The 19464-nt window shown below is 41.3% G+C and overlaps 1 protein-coding gene across 1 annotated transcript in view; it reads right to left on the bottom strand.

Annotated features, from left to right (window-relative positions):
* LOC136874856 (protein takeout) overlaps nucleotides 1-19464 on the bottom strand; it is a 177689-nt gene that overhangs the window by 41588 nt on the left and 116637 nt on the right. The window contains exons 4-5 of the mRNA XM_067148538.2: nucleotides 5888-6035; nucleotides 792-925 (exon numbers count right to left, since the gene is read on the bottom strand). Coding sequence (XP_067004639.2) covers nucleotides 792-925; nucleotides 5888-6035 — 282 coding nt within the window. The remainder of the gene's footprint in view (nucleotides 1-791; nucleotides 926-5887; nucleotides 6036-19464) is intronic.

Raw genomic sequence — 19464 nt, 5'->3', positions numbered from 1 at the left:
CGATACAGATGGAGTTGGCGTAGACAATCGGTAGATGCGATGGGGGTCGGGGAGGAAGGTTGACATAACAAGCGATGGATGGGACGATGTAGTAGTGGTGAGGGAATGAGAAGAATAGGTGTGATAACAGAAGGATATGGTGGTGGTGATTGTGGTTGTAGGCATGGTGGGGCAAGGTTTAGGGAGGCTAACGTCCAACGAGGAGTCGGCCTATATGCTTTGTTGGCTCGGCGCGAGCGGATTGTAAAGATGTGTAGCCACGCGGCCGATCAAAAATAGCAGGAGAGTCTTCTGCGACGAGTTGTGTAGTCCACTGTAGAGACGTCGATGAAAGACGTTTCTTTTGCGGAAGAGCCAGCATCTTACATGTTTTCTTTCTGATTACGGTTAAGAGAGAATGATCGCCAAGTTGTATTTACTCTTAAGACAATAATCACGATCCCTACCACCAGATCGAATCCCACCGAATTTGGTTGTCATTTAAGAAAGCTTTATTGCGAGTGGCTCCTTTGACGTTTTTTTTATAGACCGAGGTTACTGAGACCGGACTATAAAAGCAGAATCTGAAGGCAAACTTGAATTAATATCTTGTTTTCCAGGTTATTTGAAACCAAGGTGGTGGTGGTGGTGGTGATTATTGTTTTAAGAGGATGTATAACTGGGCAACCATCCTCTTTAAAACCAAGGAACCAGTGAAATCTTGGAAGTAAAGTTACATTCAACCTAGTAAGAGTTTTAAGTATTGTATTGACTTTGGTGTTTACATCTTACTTTCATAAGGGGTTACTTACTGAAGTTGAATACAACGTCACCATTTCCTTGAATGGGCACCACAAGAATTTTCCCGTCTACTTCATATTGTGCTTCGAAATTCATTTGTGGTGTTACTATATCCATGTCAAGGTGTCCTTTGTCGATGTCCATTCTGAAATAAATAAATAAATAAATAAATAAATAAATAAATAAATAAATAAATAAATAAATAAATAAATAATGAAGTAATAAGTATAGAAGACGTAAATGGAAAAAGGGCTCCTTTCATCAAAGCTTCCACTCAAAATAAGTACAGGGTCCCTTATACAAACTAAAACCGTGGAAGCGATTCTGCGGTACGAAAGCTGCAGTATGGGAGGCGCGCGCATATTTCTTGACCTTGCAAGCAGCCTGCACGTGTTCAACCTGGCAAGCATCAGTCGCCAGTCTGAACCTCAGCTGTTAGCATGGCGAGACAGTTTTCATCTTAATGGTCGTGCGAACGGTCATAACTCTCGCCCTTGGTGTGCAGAAAATCCTAACGGTGATTATCAAATCCCTCATTATGATAGGAAGATTGGTGTTTGGTGCGCTGTTAGTGCAAGACGAATAATTGGGCCTATTCTTTTTCGAGACGGCAGTAAATGCAGATAGGTACCAGGATGACATTTATTATTATTATTATTATTATTATTATTATTATTATTATTATTATTATTATTATTATTATTATTATTTGCTTTACGTCGCACCGACACAGATATGTTTTATGGCGACGATGGGATAGGAAAGGCCGGGGAGTGGGAAGGAAGTGGCCGTTGCCTTAAAGAAGGTACAGCCCTAGCATTTGCCTGATGTGCAAATGAGAAACCACGGGAAACCATCTTCAGGCCTGCCGACAGTGGGGTTCGAACCCACTATCTCCCGGATGCGAGCTCACAGCTGCGCGCTCCTAACCGCATGGCTAACTCGCCCGGTGTTTCCCATTTTAACACCAAACAAATGCTGGGACTTTACCTTAACACTAGAACGGCCGAACATTCCTCATACCTATAAAGGCCGCAGGCGGTCATTTTGACCGCTGCCGCTTACTGACATATACCTAGGACCCAGGATCTGAGAAACATGCGAATGTTCAATTATTTATTTTAAAACAACATAGTTAACCATTAGGATGTATTGTATACGGGTGAATCCATTGTTAAATGTTAACAATTGTTCATATTATCTCACTTCTGATGGGTAACAATGTCATATTTCGGCGGACTTGCTATTGAATGCCTTTGTGAAAAATTATGATAAAAATAACGGTCTCTATTTGTTTACAAGCCTATTTAGGCACTTGACAAGCAATTCATGCAAGTTATTACCTTACACGAACATTTTCTACAGACTACTTTGTTGCACGAAGAACATGTGTCAGAGGTTTTGTTCTGTTTACAATTGGAGTTCACTTGACATTGTCGTCGCTTTCGACTGGCATATTGAACCTGAATCTGAGGCTCAGGCTGAAGTGTAGGGAGTTCAATCAACCGGGATCTTGTCTTCACAAAATCAGATCTTAGTTCTTGTATTACTTCAAGAATATAATCATCTCGAGAGATTCTCTGTCCCGTAACTTCCTTGTAGACCATACATGAATTTATTGCTGCTAGATCAAGTACGTTGTAAAATACATGTACAGGCCACCTTCGGCATCCAGCTCTAGTGGAGTATTCACGCGCCATTTGATCAACTACATCCACACCATACTTAGTTTCGTTATAAAATTCAGTAGTACTAGGGAGCTTCTTGTTATCTTCACTGACTCGAACGCTTGGATGTAGAGTGCTTAGCAGAAGCACATTCTTGTTCATTTTTCCTTGATATACTGTGAGAGTAGTGTGATCTTCCTTCTGAAGTACGACAGTCTCGTACAGATTCATACGTAGTGCTTTGATTGACACTGGGATTTCCTTCCGCACTCGATTGATTGTTCCAACAATACTAGTTTTCTTCTCTTTCCGTCTCTCAGCCAACTTTACCGATGTAGAGAAGTTATCAGTGGTCACGTTACGTCCTTTCATGAGGTATGGGTCCATAAGTTTCATGACAAAATTTTCAGGCAGTGACTCACTGGCGGGTCGCATTTCGTCTTTCCCAAGATAAGGAAACCCATTGCACACATACTTAGAATCAACGTCTACCAGTAGCCAGAATTGTATGCCAAATTGATCTGGCTTGTTGGCCATGTACTGCGTGAACCTGCACCGAGCTTTGCTGGGGAAGAGTTGTTGATCAGCTGTGACATTCGCATAACAATTCTCAATAAATCTATTCCAAATAGCCGAAGCCAAAGCAAATTTTTCTGTCTGCAAACGAGTGGATCTACTTTTACGGAGATCAAAGCGCAAATACCTTAGAATTTCTTTGAACCTGTTTCTTGCCATAGTGTTAGTGAAAACAGGGGGACCCCATAAAGAAGACCACATATGATCTACAGCTAGACTAGTAAGTTTATAAGCTCCACGGGCGTATAACAAAGCAATAAAAGCATCTAATTCTTCCAAAGAAATAGACCAATTATTATCCGTTGTCTGTCTACGAGCTTCGGTCTCTGTACACATCTTTATATGCTTCAACATGGATGCGTCAATGAATAAACGCCAGGCACTAACCTTGCTGTTAGTCTCTACGTTACGCTTAGCGTGAGAAGTAGGCCCTGCTGCCTCTTTCAGTACATTCTGAGCAGCCATCCTTCCAGGAGGGTTCCCACTACTGTCAACAACAGTCCAAATAGTTATTCCATCATTACCACATAACTGATCCCTTGGTGCAAATGAAGAAGACTTTACCAGTTCATGACCTCTCCCACCTCGTTCCCTTCCTCTTCGAACAGGTTGCCTGCTGCTAAGAGATCGTCCTCTGCTGCAAGATTGATCACGGCTGGTTGAAGGAGTAACTGCGTCTGTCGTAGGTGCGAAGTCCACTGTGTGCATATTTTCATCAGACGAATCACCATCACTATCCGACATATTATCACACTGTTGAGTTATAAAGTCCTCATCGTCACTCATTGCGTCTATATCTGATAACGTATCTTCGTCACCTGATTCGTCTTCTCCTAGCTTTTCAAGTTCTGCTAATAATTGAACAGGAGTAAGTTTTTGCCGCCGAGCCATTATTACGCACTATACGCCACAAGGTACAGGCACTAACTCGTCCACTCGCAACCACTGCTAGAGGCATACTATTTAGTTATATCATACGCCCCTATAGCGCCACTTGTAAATATATCACACGAAGCAAGCAGTGAGCAGAATAGAGCTCACGGTATCAAGGAAGTGAAGCGGTCAAAATGACCGCTTATGGCCTTCCTAGGTATAAGGGACAATATCGGTGTTCCCTTATTATCTACGGATGTAATTTTTGGCGTGAATGTACATAACCCTAAAAGATTAAAAGTCACAAAAGAACAACCTCGTGCGTAAAAAATTACGAGCGTGGGAATACCTTGAAATTCGCTAACGGTCAAAATGACCGCTCTGGCCGTTCTAGTGTTAACTAAGGCCAAGGCCGCTTCCTTCCAGTCCTAGCTCTGTCCTATAGGCTACTGTCGACGCCATAAGACGTCTCTGAGTCGGTGCGAGGTAATACAAACCAAACAAAAAATTATTGCGCTTGCGAACTTCGGGTGTTTTGCTTCTGAGTTCCAATTTTGAACCCTGCAGTTATAGACATTTAGATTTTGTCTTTGGTTCTAGAAAGTATCACGTTCTCTAGAGCCAAATTTTAAATTTCAGATGCGTAGAAGTGCCACATTAATTCATGTCTATGTACATTTTATACCTAGCTTTATACATCGCTACACTTTTTACAAACTATCAAGCCAGTGAAGATTCCGAAAAAGTTCCTTGCTGATACAGACATACTAATTCGAAGTGCTCTTAAGGAAATTCTTCAAATACCTGCAGACATTCCTAATGGAATGGTCTACACTGAGAAGAAATATAAGGGGGTTGGGACTCTTCTGCGCCACTTGGGAAGCTCATCTTCAGCACATTAACATCTGTAAGGTACTATTAAGCTCAGGTGACGAATACATCCGTGCTACAAGAAATCTGAAAGATGAAAGAACTCTCTCACTACAATCCCTCAATGTCCATCCATCTGACAATTTGCTACATCCACGCCTAGAAATAACTGATGCCAGGAAAGTGAGAAGAGTACTGAGAGAAAGGGCATTCAGTGAGTGGTGTAACTTGCATCAGAAAGGAAGAGGTGTATTTTTGTACAATGAATATACTCCTGCCAACTCCTGGATTCGAGACCATCAAGGCTTATCACATAGTGAATGGCGTGAAGCAATTAAGATGACAGCAAACATTTCAGCAGTTATATCGGTACCAGGAAGATCTCAGAACGATTCCCTTTGTAGGCGCTGCCTCAAAGAGATTGAAACTCTTGCTCATGTTCTGGGATCTTGTCCTCATAGTGAACTTTTAAGGAATACGCGTCATCATAACACATGCTCGTTAATTGCGACAACGCTGAAGGACCATGGTTTCCAGGTATTTGAAGAGGTTCATGGCTTAGCGGACAACGGAAGCCATAGAAGGATCGACATCATTGCTTTCAAGAATAAGAAGAGAGTTTACATCATTGACCCCACAATTCGCTTTGAAAGCCATAAGTCACAGCCCTCAGATGTTAACCTCGAGAAGATATTCATCTTTACTTACCAACATTTCCTTACTACAGGGAGAATTACCAGCTAGAGGAAATCGACATAGTAAGTCTGATGATTGGAGCTAGGGGAACGATTTCCGTTTTTGCCGCTAATTTCTGGAAACAGATGTCTCTGCCAGTTACAACGTTACGGGAGATTGCCATTGTAGCCTTAAGGGGTTCACTGATAATTCTAAGAAATCACTGTTACAATTAGGTTACCTTCAACATTTCTCAAGTACAGTATATCTATTTCTCTTCTAGAAATTAATGTAAAAGTATACTTTGTCGCAAGGCAGCCTCTGCATGAGAGGAAGTATTTCATAAAATAATAAAAGTTATTAACTACTATGTCCTGAGCTACTACAAAAAGAGATGACCTTGATCAATTCCTAGATAGCTACTTTATTATTGAGGGCGAACTTACTTGCAGTCCTTTACGTCGAAATCCTTCAAACCCCGCACTATAAGATTTCTCAGCGTCATGTGGAACTCAAAATTTCCTTGTCCGTCTTTGAATTCCAGTAGAGGAATATGAAGGGGTTCCAGTGGGACCAACTGCAATTCTGGTATTCCTGAAATGAAAAATGTTATGTATTATTGAAACTTCTGGAGTATTTGGGCTAGTGGAGGCACGAAGGGACATAGATGGGTTTTCATAGTGAAGACAAGGGTAATATGTATGCACAAAATTCTTGAGTGAATTAGCATTTCTAAGGCTGAAGTTATGTCAGTTGGGAAGACATCTAAGAAGATACGGAGTATGAAATTGGAGCAGGTAAATCATTTCAAGTATTCTAATATCCCAGTATGGTAGTACTGTATAGTGAACGACATCGAACTGAGATGCAGCAAAGTGAATGCAATCAATGGTATTCTGTAACAAGGAAATTAGTTCGAAGACAGCAATCCAAACATCGCTCTATTTTCAGGCCGACTTTACCGTACGGGAGTGAAAGCCTGGTGGACCCATGAAACTGTGTTCATAAGGTGGAGGGAGGTAGTCCACCTGTGTGGTATGGTGGTTAGTGTGATTAGCTGATACCCCCGGTGGCTGAGTAGATAGGAGGGAGGTCTATTCCCACCTCATTCATCCTCGAAGTGGTTTTCCGTGGTTTCCCACTTCTCCAGCCAAATGCCTGGACGTACCTCACTTAAGACCACGGCCGCTTCCTTTTCTCTTCCTTCTCTATCCCTTCCGATATTCCCATCCCCCCACAAGGCCACTGTTCAGCATAGCAGGTGAGGCCACCTGAGCAAGGTACTGGTCCTCCTGCCCAGTTTAATCCCCCGACCCGAAGTCTCACGATCCCGGACACTGCCCTTGAGACAGTGGAGGTGGGATCCCTCGCTGAGTCCGAGGGAAAAACCAACCCCGGAGGGTAAACGGATTAAGAAAGAAGAAAGAAGGAAAGAATGAAAGAAACAAAGAAAGAACTGGTAATGAGATACTGGCTACGTTGGAAATAAACTCGATGAAAGTAGCTGCATATATCGACGGTTCAGAGCAAGGCTATCGAAACTAGCGTTTTTCGCATCCTACATTAAAGCAAATTAAAAGTTCTTGTATGTTAGAAATCACCAAGGAGATTTGTGCGAACTTTTAATTTGCTTTAATGTAAGATGTGAAAAATACTGGTTACGACAGCCCTGCTGTTGAACCGTCGATATATATAGTGAGAAACCCAACGACTTTCCAGACATTTTGGTTTGCCACAAGGACAAAATTTAACTATCGGTACATCAAAAAAGTAACAGTATAAAATGTGAACATATAATATTGCCTTCTCCTGGGAACTTTTGCCCTTTAGCGTCCTGATCACGAAGTGAAAGGACTTGTACGCTTTAGGAATTACACTTCCTACGCGAGTGTCCCATTTTAGATCTCTCTTTACGCAGATTGCTAGGTACTTGCATGAGTCACTCTCTACGAGAGCGTCCTATCCAAGACAGTACTGAACGTTTCCCCCCACCCTACTTGCCTACATTTCTTTCCCTTTGTTATAAGACCGCATTTTCAAGAATTTATTTTCATTTTGATATCGAGTGCCCACTTATGGAGTATGCGCATTTAGATCGGTTTGTAATAACCAATTATGGCCAACATTCTGTATTCTTCTGTATATTATACAATCGTCCGCGAACAAGCTGCAATCACTTCGGATTTCATTCGGCAAATCGTTGATAAATGCCGTAAATAGGAGTGGCCCTATAACACTACCCTGTACTATTCCCGACGGTATAGAAACTTTCCCACCCTTACTGTCTGCGTGCGGTCTGTCAAACATTGCCGGATCCACAGACCCACCCTTTTATCAATATTTGTTTTTACCAATTTTTGGACCAGTATGTCGTCGTACTACATCAAATGTTTTAGCAAAATCGATTACAATAGCATCAACTTTGTCTAATGACTCGCTAATAAATTGAACGAGCGACAACATCAACCTCTCGCAGGAGAAACCTCTTCTAAAAACATGTTGCCGGCCATTAATCTACGAACTTTCCACCCATTGTTCCCCTGGATACCCTGCAATGAGGTGTTTCATTTGTTTGTACAATCAATGTAAGGTTAATGGGTCTATAGTTGTCCATTAGAAGTCTGTTGCCTCTTTCAAAAATCGGGACTACAGTTGCTTTCTTCCAATCATCTGGAATTTACGTATTGTTGAGAGACACAATAAATAGTATTTTCAAATAGTGTAGTATAGCTCTACCTACCAGTTTCAGAACCTCCTCGGCAATAATATATCAGGCCCTGGCGACTTATTTTTCCTTAAGCTCTTAATTCTTTCCTGAATTTTTTACGGCTAAACAGTGTTTTCGAAAATATCTATCGCAAGGCTATTCTGCTCATTAGTCCGGCTCCTTGACTAAGTGGTTAGCGTGCTGGCCTTTGGTCACAGGCGTCAAATCAGAAGACCTGCATCTGGTGAGCCGAACTTGTCCTTGGGCACTCCCGGCACTAAAAGCCGTACGCCATTTTTTCTGCTCCTTAAATACGTTAATTCATTAGCTATTAGTAGATTAGGAGTCAGTAATTACTTCACCTTCTCTGGACATTATCACTGACACATCATGGACGGCTCCTTTCCTCTTCCGTACTACTGTACTTATAGAGAGTATTCCCCCATTTTCCCTGGAAGAAAATATAAACCAAAACCAAACCCCATGGCACTACAGCCCTTGAAGGGCCTTGGCCTACCAAGCGACCGCTGCTCAGCCCGAAGGCCTGCAGATTACGAGGTGTCGTGTGGTCAGCACGACGAATCCTCTCGGCCGTTATTCTTGGCTTTCTAGACCGGTGGAAGAAAATATACCTTTCATCTATTTGTGTTGAGCAGCTTTCTTGTCAAAAACGAGTTCTTTGGACAGTTTGTGAAACCTATGCATACGCTTTCCTTGGTTGCCTTTTAAGCCCCAGGCATGTGTTTGGTGTGAAAATGAGAAAGTAGGGAGAATCATTTTCAGGGCTGCCGAGAGTGGGGTTCGAACCATTATCTCCCGAATGCAAGGTGACAGCTACGTGACCCAAACTACGCTGCCACTCACTTGATGGGGAGAGAATTATCTGGAAAGTATCGAATTTGATGAGTCTGGTTTTCTGTAAATTTGTGGTAATGTATGGAACCAGACATACATTCTTCGTCATTTAAGTGAAATGAGAGTCTAGAATGAAGAAATTTTAACGAATTTGCTGTAAATGTAAGCTGTAATTTCGGGTGTAATTTTCTAATCTAATCTAATGTCAAGATGAGAATTTTCAGAGACTGAATACGGGAGGACTTTTGATGTCATCTGAAGTTATTTTCTTAATCGAAAAACATGTAGTGCGAATTGCACAAACTCTTGTATCAGCCAAGTATGAAAGCAAGTTTTTAGCTATATGTAATCAGACATACATTCTTCGTCATTTAACTGAAATGAGCAAAGCAAAGTCACCTCCGTACAGGCCATGAAGGCCCTTGGAGGAGTGGAAGGTAAAGGCTTCCACCATTGTTAACCTCGGCACGTGATGGGGTAGAGTGGTTACCTCTACGCCCGGCCGCCTTTGCCCCCAGGAATTAACCTGGTACTCATTTTTGGTGTAGGTTGAGTGAACCTCAGGGGCATATGCACCTCCGGAAATGGAAATATCGTTTCTTAAATTTTACGACTTCCTAGCGGGGATTCGAACCCACGTCCTTCCGGGCGAACCGAGCACGCCTTTACCGCCTCAGCCAGGCAACCCTTTAACTGAAATGGGAGTCCAGAATAGTGAAATTTTAACGACTTTGCTCCAGAATCTAGTTGCCGTGGTGGCAATGCAATAAAAACAATCAGCAATGTGTTACTAAATAATTATTATAAGAAAAGTACTGAGTCTGCTGAAACAACAAAAAGAAAAAAGGAAAATACCTATTGTAGCCTAAAGTAACAATGTTGAAGTGATTCACCCATTCTTTAATGTTTAATAAAGGTTGAATGATGGAATATGCATGTATTATTGATATCATAATGCTTTGAGGATCATTACTGTATACGTTTCTAGATAATATAAAAACACATGACATCCCTGTTAGTTCCCATTACCAACACATCTCAACCCAAGATTTCATGGAGGATGGTTTCCCAACTGTACTTTCTCTTAAAACAGTAGTGGGAGTCGCCGCGGCCTTGTACTATGCTACAACGCTCAAGTCCTTTGCATCTTATTTGAATAATTGTTGGCAGCGGGTAACAAGTAATGATAGCATTTTCAGAATGGCGACTAGGAAAGTAGACACCCCGCAGGGCAGTGTTTTGGGATCACTACTTTTTTCGCTGTATATCAGTGACATCTCGTCTATATATATAAAATAACAGTTTTGTCTGTACATTGCTCAGAATTCAAAAAGAATGGTATTTCTCATGGGCGCCCGCAGGATCTTTTCCAGGGGGGGGGGCACATTAACAATTTTCTTGAATATAAAAACCAATATAACATCAGCAACATTAAATTCTTTACAGAAACTTCCAGTTATAACATATGCTAGATGACTGTCAGTAATTTCAGTTTATGAAATAATCTGGTATGATATTAAACAATTGAACATCAACATCTTTAGAATTCCAGGGGGGGCAAGTGCCCCCCCTTGCCCCCCCTTGCGGGCGCCCATGGTATTTCTGTATCGGTCATATCCACAGTAACAAGCAAATGCACTTTTTAATTTTCCGTCTTTCTGTCTGTCTTTGCGTACGCGCATCGCGAGAAAAAAGCTGAAGAGAATTTAATAAAAATCGGTATATAAACTGGGGGAATGGGCCACTATAATCTAGGTTATAAATAATTTTATTCACGCTGCAATTTTTTTTTTTTTTTTTTTTTTTTTTTTTTGTATTTTGCTTTACGTCCCACCGACACAGATAGGTCTTATGGCGACGATTATTCACGCTGAGTGAAATGGTAGTTTAGGAGAAGGCCTGAAATTGAATTCTCAAATATTTATGTTATTAGTGGTCCTATTGATAAATGCTGCATAACAAGTTATAGAGAATTAAATTTCCGATCATTTATGTCTCATACACTTTACCATACCAATCAATCAATCAATCAATCAATCAATCAATCAATCAATCAATCAATCAATCAACGGCCTAGAGGATTCGTCGTGTTGACCACACGACACCTCATAACACTAGATTTTTTTTGCTAGTTGCTTTACGTCGCACCGACACAGATAGGTCTTATGGCGACGATGGGACAGGAAATGGCTAGGAGTGGGAAGGAAGCGGCCGTGGCCTTAATTAAGGTACAGCCCTAGCATATGCCTGGTGTGAAAATGGAAAACCACGGAAAACCCTATTCAGGGCTGCCGACCGTGGGGTTCGAACCTACTATTTCCCGAATACTGGACACTGGCCGCACTTAAGCGACTGCATCTATCGAGCTCGGTGAAGCACTAGATAACACAGAACCTCCAACAGGGTCACATTCGATATAGTGACTTAACTATAATCAAGAGTAAGTCGAAGACTGAACAATGCAGATCTTAACAACTGGGACCACCTGAAAGAAGCTCTTATCAAGACGGCCAGTGAGCTTGCCCCTCTTAATAGAAGTAGGAAACATCCGTGGTGCACTGAAGACTGTGATAACACAATAACTTAAAGACAGGCAGTCTGGATGAAATGGAACTCCAAAAATCTCCAAGGGAAATTGGCAGAACTTTCTGGAACAAAGAAAAGATAATCCAAGGAACCAAGCGGGCCTTCACACACAACCAACTAATCCAAACCGAAGAGAGGTTCGTTAAAAGTAAATCCAGGGACTTCTACAAAACTTTCATGCAGACACTTGGAAAATACACTCCACCGAGTCTTCACTTCAGAGACTGACAGGGCAATCTGGCTTTTAACGACAAGGACAACTGCCGCCTCTTAGCCCAATATTTTAAGAACTTACTTAATTGTGATCCCCCCAGCAAAGAATTTGATTACGAACAAACCACACCAAACCCGGACTCGCTGCCTCCTTCACAGAAAGTTTGTGAAATCATTCAGCTTCTTAAGAATAATAAAGCAGCTGGAGAGAACTCCATTGTTGCTGAACTCTGGAAATGTGCTGGAAGCAATGCCGTGAGCAAGCTCACCGAGATCATACAGAACATCTGGGAAACAGAGATATAACCACGTGTTTTGACCTCAGCTCTGATTCATCCCCTTCAATCAATCAATCAATCAATCAATCAATCAATCAATCAATCAATCAATCAATCAATCAATCAATCAATCAATCAATCAATCAATCAATCAATACTTATCTGCATTTAGGACAGTCGCCCAGGTGGCAGATTCCCTATCTGTTGTTTTCCTAGCCTTTTCTTAAATGATTTCAAAGAAATTGGAAATTTATTGAACACCTCCCTTGGTAAGTTGTTCCAATCCCTAACTCTCCTTCCTGTAAACGAATATTTGCCCCAATTTGTCCTCTTGGATTCCAACTTTATCTTCATATTGTGATCTTTCCTACTTTTAAAGACACCACTCAAACTTATTCGTCTACTAGTGTCATTCCACGCCATCTCTCCACTGACAGCTCGGAACATACCACTTAGACGAGCAGCTCTTCTTCTTTCTCCCAAGTCTTCCCAGCCCAAACTTTGCAACATTTTTGTAACGCTCTTCTTTTGTCGGAAATCACCCAGAACAAATCGAGCTGCTTTTCTTTGGATTTTTTCCAGTTCTTGAATCATGTAATTCTGGTGAGGGTCCCATACACTGGTACCATACTCTAGCTGGGGTCTTACCAGAGACTTATATGCCCTCTCCTTTACATCTTCCCTAAACACCCTCATAACCATGTGCATAGATCTGTACCCTTTATTTGCAATCCCATTTAAGTGATTGTCCAATGCAGATCTTTCCTTATATTAACACCAAGATACTTACAGTGATCCCCAAAAGGAACTTTCACCCCATCAACGCAGCAATTAAAACTGAGAGGACTTTTCCTATTTGTGAAACTCACAACCTGACTTTTAACCTAGTTTATCATCATACCATTGCCTGCTGTCCATTTTACAATATTATCGAGGTCATTTCGCAGTTGCTCACAATCTTGTAAGTTATTTATTACTCTATACAGAATAACATCATCTGCGAAAAGCCTTATCTCTGATTCCACTTCTTTACTCTCATATCATTTATATATAAGAAAACATGAAGTTCCAATAATACTGCTTTGAGGAATTTCCCTCTTAATTATTACAGGGTCAGATAAAGCTTCGCCTACTCTAATTCTCTGAGATCTCTTTCCTATAAATATAGCAACCCATTCAGTCAATTTTTTTCTTCATAAGAAAGGAGACTTTACTGAACTCAACAACTACCATGGGATTGCTATCGTCCCGGTAACATTCTGTACAAGATATTTTCCAAGACGTTACTAACACGGGTGGAAAGTTAACTGGACAGTCAACTAGGAAAATATCAAGTAGGGCTTCATGAAGAATCTATGATGTGCTTAACAAATCCTTGCATGTTTCAAAATGAGAAACCGCAAGGTGGTCGTCACTTTTGTTGATTTTCGGAAGGCCTGCAACTCCGTTGATATACAAACACTTAACAAAATTCTCCAGGAACTGGGATTAGGCAACAAAATCTGCAGACTCATTCTATAAACCTTGACTAACACCCACTCCAAGGTTACATTTAGAGGCGTGGTTTCGGAAAACTTCGAGATAAAATCCCTACATCTCTTCAATTGTGTCATTGAAAAGGTTGAGAGGGAATGGCATGAAGAACTGACCAACTTGTTATATCCAGAGTGGGATATACCTGGGTCATAAGAAGAAAGGGCTGTGCCTGGCCTTTGTTGACGACATGACACTGATTGCCGATTCGCTGGATACACCAACAATACAGATCAATTGCCTCAGAAGACAGGCAGCCTAAGTGGGTCTTCAAGTGTCTTTGGAGAAAACAGAGTTATTTATCAGCATCAAAGAAGTTAGCAGAGAGATGTTACAAGAACGGAGAAAAATCAAGAGGACTGATAAATTTAAGTATCTCGCTGAATGGATTGAACCCAAATTATTAGAAGGGGCATCATTATCCATAAGAATCAACAAGATGGAACTGGCCAATCGACCGACAAAGAACACTTATAACAAAAATGCCTATCACGCAGTCTGTCAGTCATACGAATAGAAGCCATGTATGCCATGGAGTGTCTTTTATTGAACCGAAGATGGAGAAACTGAAAGTCAGAGAGAGGGGAATCCTCAGAAAGTTCTTAGGTCCGGTAAAGGAAGATGAAGAATTCCGTAGACGGCACAATTCTGAGCTCTACGAACACAGAGAGAGGCTCTCTGATTGTGCTATGAAAAGCACTTATATGGCCATATAGTAAGACTACCTCACAAAAGACTGACCAGTTACCTCTTAATCTTCTGGCAGAACAAGAAGATCCGTACCACTTGGCTAACAGAAACTGAGAAGGACGTTAAAGAACTGGGAATATCAGATCTTCAAGATAGATGGTCTGTACGAAGTACCCTGAAGGAAGTCCATGGATTTCAGGAAAAACCCTGGAAGAAAGGTACTCCCTGGACGGATGAAAGAAAGAAGTTACACCGGCAGAAAATTCGGCAATACTCTGCAAAGATCAAAGCCCAACAGTTGAACAAGCGTGGTCCAAAGTACACTACCGCTCATTAATTTCAATACACCCAATAACTGATATCTAGTTCTCTGTAGATAAGGTCTAATATCGTGAGTACGGTTGAGGAAGCAAGGGAATAGTACAACAGTTGTACACATGTCATGATTTTTGTTTGTGGTCATCGAGATACAATAGTACCCAACAAACAATGTTGTGTGCATAAACGTTATGTACCTATCGGATATGTTTGTATACCTATTTGCCGATGGACGCCGCATTTGGTGCACCTGTGTTGTTCACCGTAGTGATGTGATATCTGCAGCGAACGGCAAGCATTGCTACGATACATAACATGTGGTACCTGCATGTCAGTTCCTTCGTGACAGTTGAAGTGTGCACATCGCTAGTATGGCTCCACGACTAAAGATATCCATAGAAAAACTTGCTGCAATTGTAGCCCTTAGCCAAGCAGGTTTATCTATTCGCCAAAATGCGAAACAGTGTAGTGTGTCTATAGGGGGAGTGCAGTACACCCTTCATCGCCAGAAGACAACAGGTAGCAATAAGGACATACCACGACCAGGACGACCTCGTAAAATAACTAAAAGTGATGATAAATATATCAGAAATACCAGTAAAGAAATAGATTCAAAACAGCGCCCCAAATTCGTGCAGAATTAGTAGAAATGAACACGACAACAATATCATTTGCAACAGTAAAACGTAGACTGATTGAAGCCGGTTTGAAAGGATGTGTCACACCAAGAAAACCCCTTCTAAGGCCCATAAATAAATAGAAGAGACTTGAATGGGCTAGAAAACATCGTATTGGACATCGGAAGAGTGGACGGAGGTGTTATTCACCGATGAATCGAGTTCGAGATTTTTGGAACCAGAAGGAGAATATTCGTTCGCCGTTTTGTAGGGGAAAGGGTAGCCCAGCAGTGTGTTCTACCTACAGTTAAACACGGAGGAGGTTCTATTATGGTTTGGGGATGTTTTGCCGGAGATAAAGTTGGCGACATTGTGAAAATAGAAGGGTGTATGGATCAGAAGCAGTACCACCGCATACTTCAGTATCATGCAATACCAAGTGGATTGCGCTTAATAGGGAAAGGGTTCACCTTACAACAGGATAATTACCCAAAACATCAGTCGGCATACTGTACGAACTACATTGCATCAAAGGAAAAACAGAAAGTAATGAAAGATATGGTATGGCCGTTCCAAAGCCCCGATTGTAATCCCATTGAAATGGTCTGCGATGAAGTGGACAGACGTATCAGGGAAGTTAATATATCCAACAAGGAACATCTCCAGAAAATTGTTAAGGATGTGTGGAATCATATAGATTCACGATACCTACAAAAACTGATTGACCGCATGCCTCGAGTTTGTGAGGCAGTCATGAAATCCAAAGGAGAATACTTTGATGAAAGTAAAATATAATGATTGTGATTGTATTTTATATGTGTAAGTTAATATAATCTTTTGTGCGAAATAACGTTTGATTTGTGTTGTAAATCTGAAATACCAGGGTGTATTGAAATTAATGAGCGGTAGTGTAGGTCCATTCAAACCAAGAAGAAGAAGAAGAAGAAGAAGACAAAAAGTAGACACGAAAGAAAGAAGGGCTCCCTTTACATTAGATGGCCTAATAACACAGAGCTGGAAGAAAACTACATTTGAACGCCTACAAGCTTCATAACTTCCTGTCAGAAAAATAATTCCCCACCCAGCGACAGCTGTCACTAAAAGTAAATCAGTGACTAGCTGAGCATTATTGTAAACAATAGTCCGCGCACCTGTACACTACGGCTAATCTTGACCGATGTTCCAATCGTTAAAAGGATGAGTGAGCCCTCTGAAGACACTGGCCTGAAGAGTCTGTACCAATGATAACCTACACCGAGGGTTTGGCAGTGGTCGACGCGGTATTGTGTTACGTCGAGCAGCAAGCGGAAGCTAGGCTGACTTAACACTATGCTTCTGAGAAGATTGCTGGACGTTCCCGCTCAAACATGGGGCTCTTCTTTTTTTCTTTTTCTTTTTTAATAAAATACCACCGGGCGAGTTGGCCGTGCGCGTAGAGGCGCGCGGCTGTGAGCTTGCATCCGGGAGATAGTAGGTTCGAATCCCACTATCGGCAGCCCTGAAAATGGTTTTCCGTGGTTTCCCATTTTCACACCAGGCAAATGCTGGGGTTGTACCTAAATTAAGGCCACGGCCGCTTCCTTCCAACTCCTAGGCCTTTCCTATCCCATCGTCGCCATAAGACCTATCTGTGTCGGTGCGACGTAAAGCCCCTAGCAAAAAAATAAAAAATAAAATACTCTGGACAATTTGTCTAAAATGTAAGTTCGTGTTTATTTTAATCTTGGTAATCTAAGCTCATATACTGTATAACACGGGCATGTATCGTATTGTTTAACATTTTGTATACTGCTCACATTTTTTTCACGCATTACTTTTATTTCCGCGAAATGCGCGATTTTTTGTAAGTAGCTCGAATTACAGAGACACCTCAGTATTTCAAAATGTATATTTATAAATATCCATGCAGGTCGCTCGTTACGTCTCACTGTCGTATGATCGTTGCTCATTTTCTTCATCGTTCTTTTATACACATCAGTTCAAAAACTATTGACAATATTTGCGTGGAATATTTTATGGCAGCTTATTTATATGAACACATACTCCAGACTCTTTTCTTTGAAAAGTAATTTCACTTCTAAAAATTAATTAGTAGTAAAAAAAATTAGAAAACCAGGCGAGTTGCCCGTGCGGTTAGGGGCACGCAGCTATGAGACTGCATTCGGGAGATAATGGGTTCGAACCTGTACCTGGGGTTGTACCTTAATTAAGGCCACGGCCGCTTCTTTCCAATTCCTAGGCCATTCCAATCCCATCGTCGTCTTAAGATCTATCTGTGTCGGTGCGACGTAAAACAAATTGTAATAAAGAAATAATTAGAAAATAGGTATGAAAGGAATCAATCAAGGAAAATATATTCTGAAATAATATACTAACAGATTCTGGACTATGTTGATGACGTTAAGTTTAAAGATATTTCAGAAAAAAATTAATTATTAGAAGGCTTCATAAAATGGTTTATACTCAGTTCGACCACGACATGTCAGCGAGTACATGGCTGTACTCGGCCAAACATTTCATAGGGACCGGTCTTGTCTCTGAATATACCATCTCTAAAGAAACAACACACCGGGCGAGTTGGCCGTGCGCGTAGAGGCGCGCGGCTGTGAGCTTGCATCCGGGAGATAGTAGGTTCGAATCCCACTATCGGCAGCCCTGAAAATGGTTTTCCGTGGTTTCCCATTTTCACACCAGGCAAATGCTGGGGCTGTACCTTAATTAAGGCCACGGCCGCTTCCTTCCAACTCCTAGTCCTTTCCTATCCCATCGTCGCCATAAGACCTATCTGTGTCGGTGCGACGTAAAAGCCCATAGCAAAAAAAAAAAAAAAAAAAGAAACAACACCGCGTAGCCGGTGGAGTACAAAGAAACGCAACGGTTCAGTATAGAGTAACTAACAAGTATAAACACGTTTTTCTCATACATACCAATTAGTTCAGCTATTTTATTGCATGAGACCAATTTTAACCATAGTTGGTTAATTTCGCTGGCGTGGGGACTGGGTATATGTGTGTTCTTCATCATCATTTCATCCTCATCACGATGCGCGGGTCGCCTACGGGAGTCAAATGAAAAGACCTGCATCTGGCGAGCCGAACTTGTCTTCGGACACTCCCGGCACTAAAAGCCATACGCCATTTCAATATCCCACCCCATAAGTCCCAAACCCTGTAAAATTCCACCCACTCCCATCACAGGTAAAGCAACTCCAACACCCCAAGAACCCCTGGCGACCTCCCCCCCCCCCCAACATCAGGATATATGTTAAATGTAATAACAAAACCCTCCTATGTTTCAGAAGCAGTGCCTTCCAACCACAACCAAGATAACTTGGCAAACCATCAAGCAACAACAAATGTAAACCTGCTAACAAACAACTGTAAATACCCAGAACAACTTGTAAATAACTCCATTTTGGTCTACAAATAATTATGTAAAACAAGACAATGTACTGTAAATAACAACGTATTGTAAACATCAAGCACTGGAATAATCAAGTGTAAATATCCAAGTTCTATAAATAGCCAAGCTCTGTAAATAACCAAGTGTAGATAGCCCATAGTGTAACAGATGTAAATATCGTATTGTAAATATCAAGCACTGTAATAATCAAGTGTAAAAATCCAAGTTCTGTAAATAACCAAGTGTAGATAATCCATAGCTAAACAGATGTAAATATCCTAATAACCCCCTAATAAAAAAAATAAATAAAAAAAGAGGGGGGGAAGGGATATATCAAATACACAGTAGGCAAAACAATAAACAAGTAAATGTTACAGCACAAGAAAAACAATCTTATTGTAAAAACCCAAAAATTGTAAAAATGTAAAATGAATACTGTACATATTGAAGAAATCAATAAATACTTAGTCAAGAGGTCGAGACCCCCCCCCCCCAACTCCTTCAACTTAGCAAAGCTCCATCCCTCTCTACCAATCCCACCAAATCCCCAAACCCCGCCAAATCTCCTGGCCAGAGAGAAGGCGTAACCTTCTAGGTGGCCCGCCCCTCCCCTTCGGGGAGGGGAATGAAAACTTCCCCCTTGGCCCTTGGCCATTTCAATTCATGACTTCTTGACCGCTTTTACAGTTTTATATGTTCCTTCCTTCTGGTATCAAATTTGCATTTTGTTCTGATGTGGTACTGGTATACGACGATGTAGAGTTTTTCCGTAGGAATTTGTAATGCTTAACTCGTTACTCTGACATAATGTTAACCGAGCAAGC

The sequence above is a fragment of the Anabrus simplex genome, chromosome 5 (genome assembly GCF_040414725.1).
Source record: "Anabrus simplex isolate iqAnaSimp1 chromosome 5, ASM4041472v1, whole genome shotgun sequence".
Classification (NCBI taxonomy): domain Eukaryota; kingdom Metazoa; phylum Arthropoda; class Insecta; order Orthoptera; family Tettigoniidae; genus Anabrus; species Anabrus simplex.
Note: the sequence above shows the minus strand (reverse complement) of the source record. Positions and strands in the feature narration are given on the sequence as shown.